The sequence below is a fragment of the Pseudophryne corroboree genome, chromosome 1, assembly GCF_028390025.1.
Source record: "Pseudophryne corroboree isolate aPseCor3 chromosome 1, aPseCor3.hap2, whole genome shotgun sequence".
Classification (NCBI taxonomy): domain Eukaryota; kingdom Metazoa; phylum Chordata; class Amphibia; order Anura; family Myobatrachidae; genus Pseudophryne; species Pseudophryne corroboree.
Window position 1 is genome coordinate 165853281 of NC_086444.1, and position 17523 is coordinate 165870803.

Here is a 17523-nt window from a genome sequence, read left to right on the forward strand (position 1 = left end):
ATATCCCAAGAGTACTCCAGTGACCCCTAGTGGATGATAAAGAAATATTGGATGATTTGACTCTTTCAACCGAATTGGAATGACAAGTCGTCCGCATCATCAAGCGTGTATGCGCTATTGCGCACTCTCATGCGTTGTTCCTCACATCTTCTGATCTGTCTGTATGGAGAAACCTTTAATGACAGCATGCTCCTGGAAGTGGCCACTGCATGGTATATCATGTGGTCACACAATATATTGTTAAGTGTGTACGGCTGACCGACATATCGTTCCGTTGGTTGTGCCATTATCCACAATCCAGGATCGTAGTGTGCGCCAGTTTTACAGTCCTACAGCTGGGCAGGCTGTCCCTTACCTCTAGAACGGTATCAAGAGCTTCCGACGCCCATACAGTCCTATAGCAGTCAGGCTGTCTTACCTCTAGCACGTTATCAGGAGCTGCCGACACCTATACAGTCCTATAGCTGTCAGGCTGTCCATTACCTCTAGCATGGTATCAAAAGCTGCAGACACCTATACAGTCCTATAGCCTGTAGGCTGGCTTACCTCTAGCACGGTATTAAGAGCTACCGAAGCCTATACAGTCCTATAGCCTGCAGGCTGTCTCTTACCTCTAGCACGGTATCAAGAGCTGCCGACACCTATACAGTCCTATAACATTTAGGCTGTCTCTTACCTCTAGCACGGATTCAAGAGCTGCCGACACCTATATAGTCCTATAGCCAGCAGGCTGTCTCTTACCTCTAGCACGTTATCAAGAGCTGCTGACACCAATACAGTCCAATAGCTGGCAGGCTGTCTCTTACCTCTAGCACAGTATCAAGAGCTGCCGACACCTGGAACCCCCTGAGCTGCTTGTCATATTTCTTCATGTGCTGTCTTACTGGTTTGCTGATGAATATGTCATCCTGCAGGGAACACAAATAAAACATGTTATGGAAATGAAGTTTTTGGAACTTACCGATAAATCCATTTCTCTGAATCCTCTAGGGGACACTGGAGTCCTATACAGTAGGGGTGTGAAGTATGCAACCGGAGGTGTGGCACAATCTAAAATTAGCATTGTCTGCACAACCGGCTCCTCCCCCTTCACATCCCTCCTCCCTCAGTTTGGAAAACTGGACTGAGAGAATAGGACATGATACTATAGCACATGGCGAGGAACCAAACCGTACAACATATCAAACAGTATCCAAGAAAACGCGTATCCGAAGAACTAACGCCGTTTGTACGAACTGTTTAAACAAGAACTTTGAACACAGCAGGGTGACAGCACCGAGGCGGGCGTCCAGTGTCCCCTAGAGGATTCAGAGAAATGGATTTATCGGTAAGTACCAAAATCCTCTTTTCTCTTTCATCCACTAGGGGACACTGGAGTCCTATACAGTAGGGGACGTCCCAAAGTTATCCCCAAGGGAGGGAGTGCTGTCGGTGGCCTGCAAAACTAAACGTCCGAACTTAGAGTCTTCGGACGCAAAGGGATAAAACCTGTAAATTATCGCGAACGTGTGGACTGAGGACCACGTCGCTGCTCTGCAAAGTTGAGTAGTGAAAGCACCTCTGGCAGCCACCCATGAGGCACCCACTGATCGGGTGGTATGAGCACCCGTCTGAACCGGGACCTGTCTTGCCACAGGAAATATAAGCTAGCCGAATGGCAAGTCGAAACCATCTAGACAAAGACTGCCTAGATGCTGGCCAACCCCTCTTAGGCTCATCATAAACAACAAACAAATGGTCCGACCCTCTGAAGGACGACGCAACTTGTACGTATACCCGTAAAGTTCGGACAACAGCCAAGGACACGTCCCCATCTGCGAGACCCTGGAACGATGGGACCACAATTGGCCGGTTTACATGAAACCCCGAAACAACCTTAGGAAGGAAATCTGCTCTTGTACGTAATTCTGTCCTATCCTCAAGAAAAATTAAAAAGGGACTCTTACACGATAAGGCTCCCAACTCAGAAACCGCCTGGCCGAAGCCAATGTAAGCAATAATGTGACCTTCCAAGAGAGATATTTCAGGTCTGTTCTTGCCAGTGGCTCAAAAGTTGGTGATCCCAGAAATTCCAACACCAAATTTAAGTCCCATGGTGAAGTAGGAGGATGAAAAAGGGGGGCTGTATCCACAGAATCCCCTGTAAAAAAGGTTTGAACCTCTGGCCAGGATGCTAACCGTTGTTGAAATAGGATGGAGAGAGACGAAATTTGAACCGTCCGAGAGCCCAGCCTTAGTCCTACATCCAGACCGGCCTGAAGGAAAAGTAGTAGTCTGGATAACCTGAAGTTCGTCGAAGTCCACCCATGTTCTTGACACCACTCCATGTACCTCTTCCAAATCCTGTAGTAGTGCATGGCTGTGACCGGCATCCTAGCGGCAATTATCGTAGGAGTGGCCGGTCTTGGTATCCCCGTTTCTTTAGATCCGGGTTTCAAGAGCCACGCCGATAAACGCAGCCTGGTCAGGTCTGGGTGTTGGAACGGGCCCTGAGATAGCAGGTGCTCTCTCTGAGGTACCCGCCAAAGATCATCTGCTAGTAACCCTCGCAGATCTGAGTATCAACTCCTGCAGGGTCAATCTGGTGCGATTAGGATCGCCCACACTCGCTCTCGTTTCAACAGTGTCAGAAACCTGGGTATGAGGGGGAAAGGTGGAAAAATGTAAACCCTCCTGTAACACCAAGGAAGTGTCAATGCGTCCACTCCTTCTGTCCTGGACACATATCTGGGCAGCTGATGGTTTTGCCGAGACGTCAGTAGGTCGACTGGAGGTAGACCCCAACTCTGAACACTGCCGAGAGGATGATGTTTCGCCCTTTCTGCCCACAAGATCTCTGTGGCGTCCTGGAACACCGTCCTGCTGTTAGTTCCCCCCTGACGGTCTATGTAAGCCGTCGTGGTGATCTTTTTTTTTTTTTGTATCTTTAAGTGTTTACCCATGACTAGGTCTTCGGCTAAGAGAAGTGCATTTAAACCGCTCTCAGCTCGAGAATGTTTATGGGTAGTCTGCTCTCCTGAACGTCCACCTCCCTGAAACTAATGTTCCTCCAGGACAGCACCCCAGCCTCCGAGACTGGCATCCGTTGTTAGGATCCTCCAATCCCAAATCTCTTTCCTGCTGTGAGATTCCTGTGCAACGACCACCAAATTAAGAAGGTTCGTATGCGTGGTGGAAGTCTGATTCTTCGATGTCGAAGCCTGTGCGAACCTGCTCCCTGAGCAATGAGGTTCATCTGGAATGGCCGGGAATGAAGTCTGCCGTACTGCAGAGCTCCGAACGATGCCACCATCTTCCCGAGAAGTTGCACACCGAGGTGTAGAGAAACAGTTTGTGTCCTCAGTACCTGAGCCACTAATCTCTAAGTCTTGGACCCTGTTTTGTGGAAGGAATACTCTCAATTGTACCCTGTCCAAGATGAGACCGAGGAAATGAATCCGTTGAGTCGGCATGAGGTTGGATTTCTGGAAATTCACAATCCACCCGTCGAATGAGAAATTGATGAGATGTCCGAACATCCTTGATCAGCAGTACCTGAGATGATGCCTTGATCAGTAGATCGTCTAGATAATGTATAACCGGGATCCCCAACAGTCTCAAACCTGCAACCCTGATTGTCATGATCTTCGTAAAGATTCTTGGGGCTGATGATAGACCGAACGGCAAGGCCCTGAATTGGTAGTGATCTGTCACCAGTGCGAACCTTAAGTAAGCCTGGTGAGGAGTCCAGATTGGGATATGCATATATGCATCCCTTGTGTCCATGGATACCCTGAACTCGCCTTGTTCTAAGCCTGCAATGACTGACTGGATTGATTCCATCTGGAGTTTGTAGACCCTTAGAAACAGGTTTAAAACCTTTAAATTTAGTATCTGTCTGACCGTCTGGTTTTGGCATGACAAAAAGATTGGAATAGAAACCCGTTCCTCTTGAGAGGCGGGAACTGGAATAATGACCTCCGATCGTAGCAACCTTTGAACTGCTGTCAGTGTTGCTTTGTAAAAAAAAAAAATGACTGTGAGGCCTCTGTTGAAAATCCAGTTCTCTCAAAATCTGGTGAGATGTTGGCCCAGATGTTCTGGTTGCTGCCTGTGAGCGGCCTCTACCTCTGCCCCCACGTACTTGTGTACCGAAAACTCCTCGGGCCTGAAAGGACTGTGATCTAAATGAATTAAACACTGGTCCCGAATAGCCTCTCCTAACCTGTGGAGTGGCTCTCGTATAAGGAGAAGGCAGAAAGGTGGAGTTCTTTGCTGTAGCCTGCGAAATCCACTTATCCAACTCTGAACCAAAAAGCATGTCCCCTCCAACGGGGATGGATTATACCGCCTTCTTGGTGTCAGAGTCTCCTTGCCCTTCTCTGAGCCATAAAATCCGTCAAGCCGATATGGCCGATGCGGAGATCCGCGACTATTCTGCTAATACTTTGAGGCTTGACACAAGTATGAAGCAGGTTCTCGAATGTCCAGCTGGGTAATCTCTTCTAAGCTATCTTCCTCCTCAATAGCCCGTACAATACGTCTAGACCATGCTCCCATGGCCTTGTTGACCCAAGCACAGACGATCGCAGGTCTCCGTGACTGCACCTGCTGCTACAAAAATTGACTTTAAAGCTGTGTCAACATTACAATTGGTAAGATTGTCTACTTCGACAACCTTCCTAGGGAAGCATCCACAACTGGTGGATTCTCCCACTCATCCGTTACACCCTTAGGTAGGGGATAAGTCACTTGAAACCTTTTCGGAATTGAAAGCGTTTGTCAATTTGTCTTCAAGCCTCCTCCCTTTGAGATTGGAGGGATTTAGAAATGGGAAACACTGCTGAACTCTGCTTTTGGGATTCAAACAATTCGAATCCTTCTGGCTCCTTTACTTCTTTTACCTTAAAGTTTAGGATCTCCTTCCCGCTTCAATTAAAGACTCAATACCCAAGATTGCCGTGTCCTCTTTTGGAAAATCGGCATCTAGGGTAGATTCAATTAACTCACCTTCCTATGTGTCAATGAGAAGACCCGCTTACGGTAAATAGGAAGAGGTATTTTAACTGCCTTGAGCACATTCGTTCCTGCACGTGCGGATGGCGTTAACTTGATGAGAAATACCTCCATCCACTTTGAGAATCCCGCAGCCCATTCCGATTGCTGCCTATGTGATTCTGCCATTACCTTGGAGATTCTATTTGCAAGGTTGTCTTCCCATGACCTAGCCAGAGCACAGTTCCCAGGTGAAGCGTCCTTGTCTAAGCAGGAGTCGCACACCCCGGAGCTGCCAACCCGCGTGCTCTTCATGCTACATCTCGTGCAAACATAACAGGTCTTGGAGGCCTTGGTTGGTGCTCTAGACATGTTGTTTGAAAACCTTACCAGGGTATTACGCAGCGCTTTCACCCTTTAAACTAGGAAGAGAAAGACTGAGTGATGACGGAAGCCAAGGTCTCTGATTCGGCTGAAAATGCCTTTCCCTCCTGTATACAGAAAAGGAACTGGACAAAATAAATAAATAAAAATATAATTTTTTTTTATTTTTTAATTATTAACTACCAGCCGACTCGCAACCCTCACATCCCAACTGTAATTCAGCTACGATGGTAGAGGTGGTATCCGCTTGCTTCCGTGTATTTTCTTCAGGATCTTTGTAATAGAAGTCCTTTGAAAATATAAATGGTAAAGTAGATTATTCTGTTCAGGAGATCCTCTTTCTAAATATATACGTTTACCAGCAGAGGGAGCTGGTGTTCCAACCAAACTATCCCTCTTGTTTCTATACGAGGGGGAGGGCTGATCCCTGCCCCTCGGAATGGCGCCAGTTTGTATAAGTAACATGGCCCCCTCTGTAAGTTATTAGGCACTTCACAAAATGTTTAAAAGCGTATCAAACATTTTCCAGGCTATTTTCACTAGCCTTGCTCTTTTACTAGCCAGCGCTTCTACATATATGGGGAGGCGCGCTGTCACTGAGTGTAGCCTCTATACTCACGCGGCTGAAAGAATCCCCTCAGCCGCGCTGTAAAAAACTGCAGCGTCTCTACCCCCCATCGATCCCCCCGAGCGTGCGCGCTCCAGGACCCTTCTGTGAAGTCCCGCAGCGGTGCCCGACTGATAGGATCGGCTTCACGCGGCTGTGTGGTGTGCGCTCTGCGGGACCCTTCTGTCAAGTCCCGTAGCGGCGCCCGGCTGATAGGATCGGCATGCTAGCGGCTGTCTAGTGTGCGCGCTCCGGGACCTTGTCACAAAGTCCCGTAGCGCTAATCAGTGGCTGCACAGTGCGGGCGGCTTCCTGACTGCCCCCCGGGCCGCTGTGGTGATCTTTTAAGTGGGAGACTTTGTATGGTGTGCGCTCTGCTACTCTTGGCGCGCCTTTCCAGCCCCGCTCAGTCTCTGCCTGCCGGTGACCGCTGCCCTGTGTTAAGATATGCTGACAGGGGAAAATAAATAAATAATTAAATTAAAAACCTAACAAGGGCCCCAATTATATAACCAGTACTCACTGTCTTCCAGTGCTCAGTGGATTAGAGGATCTCCTGTAGAGATGCAGATCCCTTCAATAGGGATCATTGTCTCTCCAATATGAAGTAGCCTTGTCCCCCTTTTAGCTAGGTTGACGCAGCACTTTTTTAAGTTTTAGTCAGGAGCTCAGTAGCTCCATGTGCTGTACCTCCAGCACAATTTTCAAAACTGAGGGAGGAGGGATGTGAAGGGGGAGGAGCCGGCTGTGCAGACAATGCTAATTTTAGATTGTGCCACACCTCCGGTTGCAAGCTTCACACCCCTACTGTCTAAGAATGCTCCAGTGTCCCCTAGTGGATGAAAGAGAAATTGGGTTACACATAGCCCTATGACAGCAAACGTCTAGTGTCTGCTAATTAGCACAACTGTAAGTACGATCTACATGTGTTACAGAGGTGGGTTCATAACCCAATGTTCCTGCATCGCTTCCTCACACCAGTAATCCATGATCTTGATGGATCCTGTTCCTATCACTACTGACACTAATCTGTTGACCTCCTAATCGTCCCCAAACCACGACACTGCCCACATCAGTGCCAGCCCTGTCATCAATAACACAATGACGCCAGTCAGCTGGTCACTGCCTCACACAAGATCAGTTCACTCATCTCCTGAAATACGTGGTATGCCCATTCCAATAATATGATTGACTTTAGGGTGTTATATCCTAACCCACTCCATAACTATGGACCAACTGCAAATGAAGACTGGAAAACTTAGAATGCCCACACCACCCGATGCAAAGTCATTTTGGCACACTAGTCATTTGTAGCCACGTGGTAATGTGTTTTTCCCTTCGATCATGTGCAAACAGAAAATCTTTATCTGTAGGTTATATTGCCCCGCAGGTACCTGTTTTGCCATGTAGTCCTTGCCTTTCACAAACATTCTGTATCTGGGATGTCGCTTTGACGGCTGCTTCTTTTCCTCGTGCTTCCGATATTTGACATTCAACACCCCATTGGTCATTCCCACAACAATCATCTCGTCATCAGGCTAGAGACAATACAAAAGCCATGAGGACATAATCACCCTGTGTGATGCCTGTCACATAGAAACCCAGGGGCTGGTTCAGGATCAGGAGCCACGCTGCGCATGTTGTCTGCAGTGCCCCAAACACCGCAGCATGATTGACCTGTTGCTGACGTTGGGGGAAGGGCGACAATAGGAAGCGCCACAGAAAACAAGGGGGGGTGGAGGGAGACCCGTTGGCCCCGGTTTCTGGCCATACCAATGGCTGTGCCTATGGACACAACTTCAGTGGCCTCTGCAACGCGATTTGGTTTGACATCCTGAGTAGCCTGAGGGTTACTTAGATGCCTCATGATCATGCAGTTACTCCGACGCTGCATCTTGGTATCAGGCAAGGCTGCAGTTAGGGCTTCTTTACTTAAGACGCCTCTTGCGGCTTGTGCATAACTTCACACAGCCTCTGCATACAGCAACGCGCTACTGCCTCCCGCCTCTGAATCAGCCCCCACATATTTTGTTCAATATTTTGTTATTGAACAAAAAACTTTTTCCTTTGATTTTAATAATCACACAGAATACAGGTCCACTAGCAAAAAAAACTACATATGCATCTCCCCGTCATTGATCCAAAACTATGAGGCTCTTACTTACATTTCAGTACATACGACAATCAAGAGCTGACCTCATTATTTCATTAAGTGCTGTAATGTGGCACCTTCCATCAGAATGTTACATTACATGAACTGTACTTACTACTTGCCCTGCAACGCAAGCCTCAGATTCATAGCACAATATCTTGTTGGACACAGCATAGCAACTCAGCGCACAGTTCCATAAATATCTAATGCTGACACAGTCACATCACTGAACTCCAAAAAACCAAGTGAGGTTTTACATTCAATTTGATCTTTTAATGTTACTTCTGTGATGCAAATGTTTCTAACTAGATCACCAGCCATGACAACTTGCTTTATACTCACCGCCAACGCAAGGCTCAAGAGTGAGGCTGCATAATCAAAACTATGAACTACTTTGTAGTTCATAGTGCTGTAGATCTTCACATGCCTGTTAGAGAGGAACACACATTAAAGTGCAAATAAGATCCATGTATTACTTATACTCATTAAGATCAATGAAAATTTGATTTGTGCTTATAGAAAAAAAAAAAAGGAAAAAAAAAAGAAAAGAAAAAAGGAGGAACAAACCTGTCTAATGATCCAGACAGCAACCTCTGACCGGAGCTGCTCAGGCACAGACTGGTCACGGTTTTGTGATGGTTTTTTAATGACACCAGTAACTGTCCACCTTTCAGTAGGTCCCATACTTTGACATATCTACCTCCTAAGAGTGAACAGGATAAAGTGTTGTTGAGTAATTAATTGGCCATTGGTGACCTGCAATGTTACAAAACTAAAACATCAACTTCAGCAGAAACTGTACTCTGCTTAATTGTGCTTAGTAACACTCAAGTCTCACCTCCCTGTTATCTCTCTGTACAGGGCAGATGGAAACTTTGGGAATTATGGGAGAAGAATTGTGGAGAAGGAGAGGGAGGGAGGAAGAAACTTTGGGAGTTATGGAGGGAGGGAGGGAGGGAGGGAGGAAGGGAAGGAAGGAATTATCGAGGAAGAAGGAGTAGAACCATAATTAAAATGTTTAATAGAAATTAAACTTCCTAGTGATCAGGTCATCTGTTATATTATAAGAGCTACCATACTAAAGTCTGTAACTGACTACTAAACAATGCTGATTTGTACTTTTGAAAATGTCAACAAAAAGCACGACATTTATATTGTGCAATCACTGTGGACATGTCAAATAAATGTACGAAACGTAAATCAATATGTATCACTAAAGCACGATTTGGAGGATCTAGCAGATTTAGGGCGGTCCGAAATCAATCACTTAATGTCATACAGAGGACTAGCATATAGTCTAATATATATATATATATATATATATATATATATATATATATATATATATATATATGTGAAAAAGAGATAGTATAGCGCCACTTGTGAGGTTAAAATCTCAGTAAAAAGTATATGATTGTATTAAAAACTTCTGTTATAAAAGCTTTAAGCCCACGTAACCTTAGAAATGGTGTCAGCCCACCCCTAAAAAATACAAAACTGGTATGGTAATGTTAAAATGTATAAAACTGGGGGGATAGGGGTACTGGCGACGAGTGTGGCTAAAAACTATGTTTTGTTTTTAAAGCTTAAAATTAGAAGCCAAATTTTTTTTTAAATTTATAAAAATAAATTTTAATATATATGAGAGTAAAAACAGTTTCCAACAAAGGTTAAAAAACAAGAATAAAAAACTTTTGTCCATAAATGAGAAATATAAAAATACTTAAAAGGATAGGAATTCAAAAAAACTTAGCTTGTAAGTAGTGGGTGGTCAGTGTAGGCCTACACTGAACTTTTAGTATGGGTGTGCACTGGTTCCTCCCTCTATGCCCCTCCTCCAGACCTCAGCTAGAGAACTGTGCCCAGAGGAGATGGACAAAACAAGGAAAGGATTTTGTAAATCTAAGGGCAAGATTCCTACCAGCCCACACCAATCATACCATATAACCTGGAATACACATAACCAGTTAACAGTATGAACAAACAACAGCAACGGTCCAAGACCGATTCCAACTGTAACATAACCCTTATGTAAGCAATAACCATATACAAGTCTTACAGATTTTCCGCACTGGGACGGGCGCCCAGCATCCTCTACGGACTAGGAGAAATAGATTTACCGGTAGGTTTAAAATCTTATTTTCTCTTACGTCCTAGAGGATGCTGGGGACTCCGTAAGGACCATGGGGTTCATACCAAAGTTCCCAATCGGGCGGGAGAGTGCGGATGACTCTGCAACACCGACTGAGCAAATGCTAGGTACTCATCAGCCAGGGTATCAAACTTGTAGAATTTAGCAAAAGTGTTTGACCCTGACCAAGTCGCTGCTCGGCAAAGCTGTAATGCCGAGACGCCTCGGGCAACCGCCCAAGAAGAGCCCACCTTCCTAGTGGAATGGGCCTTTACTGAATGTGGTAACGGCAATCCAGCCATAACATACGCCTGCTGAATCGTGTTATAGATCCAGCGAGCAATAGTCTGCTTTGAAGCAGGCGCACCAATCTTGTTGGCTGCATACAGAACAAACAAAGCCTCTGTTTTCCTAATTCTAGCCGTCCTGGCTACATAAATCTTTAAGGCCCTGACTACATCCTTCAAGTCACTCGTAGCCACAGGCACCACAATAGGTTGGTTTATATGGAATGAAGAAACCACCTTAGGTAAAAATTGAGGACGAGTCCTCAATTCCGCTCTATCAACATGAAAAATCAAGTAGGGGCTCTTGTGAGACAAGGCCACTAATTCTGACAGCCGCCTTGCAGATGCCAAGGCCAATAACATGACCACCTTCCAGGTGAGAAATTTCAACTCAACCGTGTTAAGGGGTTCAAACCAGTGTGATTTTAGGAACTGCAACACCACGTTCAGGTCCCATGGTGCCACTGGGGGCACAAAAGGAGGCTGGATGTGTAGCACTCCCTTTACAAAAGTCTGGACTTCTGGAAGAGAAGCCAATTCCTTCTGAAAGAATATCGACAGAGCCGAAATCTGTACCTTAACAGAGCCTAATTTTAGGCCCATATCCACTCCTGTCTGTAGGAAGTGGAGAAAACGACCCAAAAGGAAATCTTCCGTAGTAGCATTCTTGGTTTCACACCAAGAGACATATTTCCGTCAGATACGGTGATAATGTTTTGCCGTCACCTCCTTCCTAGCCTTTATTAGAGTAGGTATGACCTCTTCCGGAATACCCTTCTCAGCTATGATCCGGCGTTCAACCGCCATGCCGTCAAACGTAACCGCGGTAAGTCTTGGAACATGCAGGGCCCCTGCTGCAACAGGTCCTCCCTTAGAGGAAGAGGACATGGATCTTCTGTGAGCATCTCCTGAAGATCTGAGTACCAGGCCCTTCGAGGCCAGTCTGGAACAATGAGTATTGTCTGTACTCTTTTTCGCCTTATGATCCTCAACACCTTTGTGATGAGAGGAAGAGGAGGAAACACGTAGACCGATTGGAACACCCATGGCGTTACCAGAGCGTCTACTGCTATTACCTGAGGGTCCCGGGACCTGGCACAATACCTCCAAAGCTTCTTGTTGAGGCGTGATGCCATCATGTCTATTTGAGGAACTCCCCAAAGACCCGTTATTTCTGCAAAGACTTCTTGATGAAGTCCCCACTCTCCTGGATGGAGATCGTGTCTGCTGAGGAAGTCTGCCTCCCAGTTGTCCACACCCGGAATGAAGACAGCTGACAGAATGCTTACGTGATTTTCCGCCCAGCGAAGAATCCTGGTGGCTTTTGCCATCGCGACTCTGCTCCTTGTCCTGCCTTGGCGGTTCACATGAGCCACTGCTGTGACATTGTCCGATTGAATCAGCACCGATAGGTTTCGAAGAAGACTCTCCGCTTGTCGAAGGCCGTGGTATATAGCCCTTAATTCCAACACGTTGATGTGCAGGCAGGACTCCTGGCTTGTCCATAGTCCTTGAAAATTTCTTCCTTGGGTGACTGCTCCCCATCCTCGGCGGCTCGCGTCCGTGGTTACCAGAACCCAGTCCTGAATGCCGAATCTGCGACCCTCTAGGAGGTGAGCACTTTGCAGCCACCATAGAAGAGACACCCTGGCCATGGGGGACAGTGTTATCTTTTGATGTAATTGTAGATGGGACCCGAACCATTTGTCCAGAAGGTCCCATTGAAACGTCCTCGCATGGAACCTGCCGAAGGGGAAGGCCTCGTAGGCTGCCACCATTTTCCCCAGAACACGAGTGCATTGATGAACTGACACTCTTTTTGGCTTTAGCAGGTCTCTGACCATGTTCTGGGCTTTTTCCAACGGGAGAAAAACCTTCTTTTGTTCCGTGTCCAGTATCATACCTAGGAACGCTAGTCGAGTTGTTGGAACCAACTGTGACTTCGGTAGATTGAGAATCCAACCGTGTTGCTGGAGTACTCTCAGAGAGGGTGACACGTTTCTCAGCAATTGCTCTTTTGATCTCGCCTTTATCAGGAGATCGTCCATGTATGGGATAATTGTGACTCCTTGCTTGCGCAGGACCACCATCATTTCCGCCATTATCTTGGTGAAAATCCTCGGGCCGTGGAAAGCCCAAAGGGCAACGTCTGAAACTGGTAATGACAATCCTGTACAGCGAATCTCAGGTACTCCTGATGAGAGGGATATATGGGGACATGAAGGTAAGCATCCTTTATGTCCAGTGACACCATAAAATCCCCCCCCTCCAGGCTGTCTATTACCGCTCGGAGCGATTCCATCTTGAATATGAATCTTTTCAAGTACAGGTTTAGGGATTTTAGATTTAAAATGGGTCTGACCGAACCATCCGGCTTCGGGACCACAAAGAGGGTCGAATAGTACCCTTTTCCCTGTTGGTTCAGGGGAACCCTGATAATTACTTGCTGTTGACACAGCGTTTGAATTGCAGCTAACACTACATCCCGCTCTGGGGTAGAAGTTGGTATGGCCGACTTGAAAAATCGGCGTGGGGGCACCTCTTCGAATTCCAGTTTGTAGCCTTGGGAAACTATTTCCAACGCCCAAGGATTCACGTCTGACCTGACCCAGACCTGGCTGAAGAGTCGAAGGCGTGCCCCCACTGGTGCGGACTCCCGTAGGGGAGCCCCAGCGTCATGCAGTGGGTTTTGTAGAAGCCGGGGAGGTCTTCTGTTCCTGGGCACCAGCTGAAGCAGGTGTTCTCTTTCCTCTACCCTTACCTCTGGCAAGGAAGGAGGATCCCCGACCTCTTCTGGACTTTTGCGACCAAAAGGACTGCATGTGATATTGTGGAGTTTTCTTTTGCTGTTGGGGAATTAAAGGTAAAAAGGTAGATTTACCCGCGGTAGCTGTGGAAACCAGGTCCGCAAGCCCATCCCCAAACACCACGTCACCCTTATAGGGTAAAACCTCCATATGCTTTTTCGAATCCGCATCGAATCCGCATCACCCGGGTTACATTGGAAGCAGGCAGTCTTCATACTAACCTGTACAGAAAAACCACTGATCGGAATACTTATCTACATGCATCTAGTCAACATCCACCAGCCTGTATTAAAGGCTTACCGTTCTCACAGTTCCTGCGGGTCTGTCGCATCTCTGACACTTACCAAAAAGCTTCTCAAGCTATTGATGGCATGATTTTATTGTGTCAAGAAAGAGGATACAACTACACAGATCTTCTCAAATCCAAGCAAAAGGCACTGGCGATCCCTAGGGATCAGCTACTTAATGTAGCAACCAAAAAAGGTGCCATTTCCGACAAAGTGCCCTTTGTACAGCAATATCATCATCACAGTCAATTTAATATGCATGAAGCCAAACAATTATGGCCCATTGTCACACTGGATCCGGATCTCAAGAGTTTCAAAAATTTGAAAATCTTACCCAGCTTCACCAGAGGTAGAAGTCTAAAAAAACTTCTTGGTAAAGAACGACGTCACTGGACAGTCTACATCCACCAAGACTCATTTTCTTACCAAAAAACCAGGCTGTTACCGGTGCACAGGCTGCATCACATGCAGCTATTTGGAAACAGGTCCCTCCATCACTCACCCCCAGTCTGGCAAACGTATTCCCATACGACACGTACTAACATGTTCCAGTCAGTACGTAATATATTATATACGTTGCCCCTGCGGCCTTTTTTATATAGGCAAGACTATTTGTACTTTTAAAGAAAGAATGGCTAATCACAGACTTTCAGTCCGACAGGCCTTGGAGGGTACCGACACTGAACAGCCGGTTGCTCGACCCTTTAAATCACACAATCACAGTTTAGCGACTTTACGTTACAAAATCATCGATCAGGTCCCCCCCAATATCAGGGGAGGGGACAGGGGACGCAAGTTGCTTCAACTGGAATCTACTTGGATCCATAACCTCAATACTATTGCCCCTATGGGCTTGAATGAACAGCTTAACTTGAATTGTTTCTTGTAAACTGTTACTTTATTTTGTGGTTTATATCAGTGATATACTCTTACCACCTGTCCTTGCATGATTTTCATTTTACCCTGGGATTTGTTTCAGTGTGCACTAGGGGTTAATTTGTTTGACACATGTCCATTCATTGTCCATGACCTCGCTGACATTATTTTCTTCTCTGCTCAGTTAGCGCAGCATTCCTGTTATGCCAGCATTCTATTCATCAGCACTTTTGCCACAGTGTCCGTCAGGCACACAGCTTTTCATGCATTTTCGTCTCTTTTACTTTTAGCCGGCTACAGGAATGCTCCACACTTTGAGCTTCTGTTTACATCTGCTTTCTCACCCGGGGACAAGGCTTTTTCTATTAGTCACGTTTAATTTGGTTTCCATAGCTACAGCCGGACCGGGTGCAGCGCTGTGAGGCGCACGTCGCAGGACTGTGACGTCACCGGACGGGCTCCCTGCACGAGGCACTGGGTGTTCTTCTATAAAGGTATGATTTGTTTTATGGTTCTTTTGGTCTGACGAAAGTTTAGTTAATAAACTGAAACGTTACTGCAGCTTATGGTGTTCAGCATCTATCTTTTTCAGTGATTTCTAAGCCCTTGGAGTGCCGCCTTCTACCTGCTATATATATATATATATATATATATATATATATATATATATATATATATATATATATATATATATATATATATATTTTAATTATTATATATATATACACACACACACACAGGTATCTCTCTCTCTCTATATATATATATATATATATATATATATATATATTATATATATATATATATATATATATCTATCATATATATATATATATATATATATATAAATAACCACGGGTCAATGAAGCCTAATATGATGGTTATTTGATGAGTAATCCCTGCTATTACTATAGAAGTCAGTAACTTCTGTACCTGCAGATACAAGAAGCCCCCCAGATGGGAAGAGTAGGACACTCTCCACCGGTTGCTCATGTTCCATGGTCATCACACTCTTCTCTGTCCGTGCATCAAACACTTTTATAGTATGATCATAGGAGCCTGAAATGTAAGGATGCTTCATTACCAACATGCTGACCACCCAAATACATAACAGCCATTACTAGTGCAATAGACATTCTGAGAAAATATAAACTTTAATACACAGCTTATCTATAGCAACAGCTGTAAACTTACAATCTTAGAAAACAGTCCAACTGAATCACAAAGCTTACAGCAAGCACAAAACATACAGCACAATGTGCCATTAGCTCAAACAGCAATTCAGTACATTCAGAACGCATATATAGCCCGATTCTGTGTTGCCTGCAATGCCGATATTCTTGCAACTGGCCGCTGTTTTTCAACTGCACATGTCTAAGGGCTGGGTACTCATCAAAACGTCCTGGATCACGGCTGACGGGACGACGGCACATCAGTCGCTTGTACCCACAGCTGGGTCGTCATATCTGATGTGCAGGACAGCAGATGTGACGACATCGAAGTTGCTGGGCGGGAGCACGCAACCACAGGTACACATTGGACGAGGACAACATATAGTCTGATGTGTATCCAGCCTTAGTCGCTAAAACATCATACAGTGCATGTGTCCTACAGTTTGTATACACAGAGGCATAGTAGCAATTGAGACACATGATATTCAAAGTGTCTTGGAAATGTGCTGAGAGTTCCTGGGTGGGGGCTATTTAGAACCACAGAGATGGTCTGTCTTATAGGTGTGTTATGGGAGTGTTGCTGAACTGGCTGTGAACTCGGGTGCTTAACTGCTCACACTGGAGGCCACACACACTGACTGAGATTCTGCACCTAGAATCCTAACTACCTCTCCTCATTTCCTCTACCTGTAGTTGCCCTCCAAAGGTCCATTATTGGCCCCTTCCCTTCTCCATCTCCTTCCTTGGAAAAGTCATAAGGTCTTTCAGATGAAAATACCAACTATGCTCTGACAACACTAAATTTTACTTTTCCCCCCTTTGACCTATATCATTCTCCAGAATGTTACATTTCCTCAAACTTAATATGGTCGAAACCCAACTCACTGTTTTTCTCCATTCCAGTGTCCCTCAGACTACCACCTGTCTCTCTCTCTGATAATGACATCCCTCTCTCTTCTGTGCCCCATGTGCGCTGCCTCGATTTCACTCTCCATATTTTTGCATCACTCAGTCCTGCTGCTTCCACCTAAGAAACATCTCCATCATTTGGCACTTCATCACCCCAGATTCCACCACAACGCTGATCAATGCACTCATCTCCTTCCTTGATTAATGTAATCTAATTTCTGGCCTCTTTCAATGTTGCCTCTTCCCACTAGAATCCATCTTTAGCAATGCTGTATATCTTGTATTCACCTATCGCCGTACAGCATCTGCCTCCTTGTCTGCAATCTCCTTCACTGGCTTCATAAACCCTTCAGAATCCAGTTCAAACTCCTCACCATCACATAGAAAGCCCTTAAAATCACCCCTCTTCCACTTACATCCCCAACCAATGGGCACATGTAAAAGGGTCAGAGTTTGCCAGAGGTGTGGGATGCCGGACAATCTCTGAGGTTTTTTTTAAAGGGGCAATCATTTAAAAGGCAGAACTATGCCTTGCAAATGATCGCAGTTCTAAAGAATTTAAAGTGCCGGCTCCACTTAGCTACCATCTATACCCCACTGTAAAGTCCTTCCAGTGTCCCTTAGTGGATGAAGGAGAAAAGTCAGATCGACTGGTATCCCCCACCCCTGGCAATCTCAGACCCTATTACATATGCCCCCTCATCTCTATCTATAGTCCCTCCAGACTCCTCTTCACTTCATTAAAAATCCATGTCCAAGATATCTCTTGGAACTCGCTCACTCACCTAGGCTAATTTTCCACCAGACTCCTCAACTTTAAGCGTTCCTAAAAAACAGAAAAACCCTTACCTTTTTGCTAAACGCCTACCAGCCCTCCCCTTATCTCCTGTAACTCTTCCCTCCTCAGCATCTCATTTCCTTAACAGTGTGCACTCCA

General features: G+C 45.7%; 1 protein-coding gene across 3 annotated transcripts in view; it reads right to left on the minus strand.

Annotated features, from left to right (window-relative positions):
- The window catches only part of UTP15 (UTP15 small subunit processome component), a 51270-nt gene that overhangs the window by 15497 nt on the left and 18250 nt on the right, over positions 1 to 17523 (minus strand). For all 3 annotated transcript variants that reach the window (XM_063963871.1, XM_063963870.1, XM_063963869.1), the window contains exons 6-10: positions 15439 to 15564; positions 8685 to 8820; positions 8460 to 8544; positions 7360 to 7503; positions 807 to 908 (exon numbers count right to left, since the gene is read on the minus strand). In XM_063963871.1, coding sequence (XP_063819941.1) covers positions 807 to 908; positions 7360 to 7503; positions 8460 to 8544; positions 8685 to 8820; positions 15439 to 15564 — 593 coding nt within the window. The remainder of the gene's footprint in view (positions 1 to 806; positions 909 to 7359; positions 7504 to 8459; positions 8545 to 8684; positions 8821 to 15438; positions 15565 to 17523) is intronic.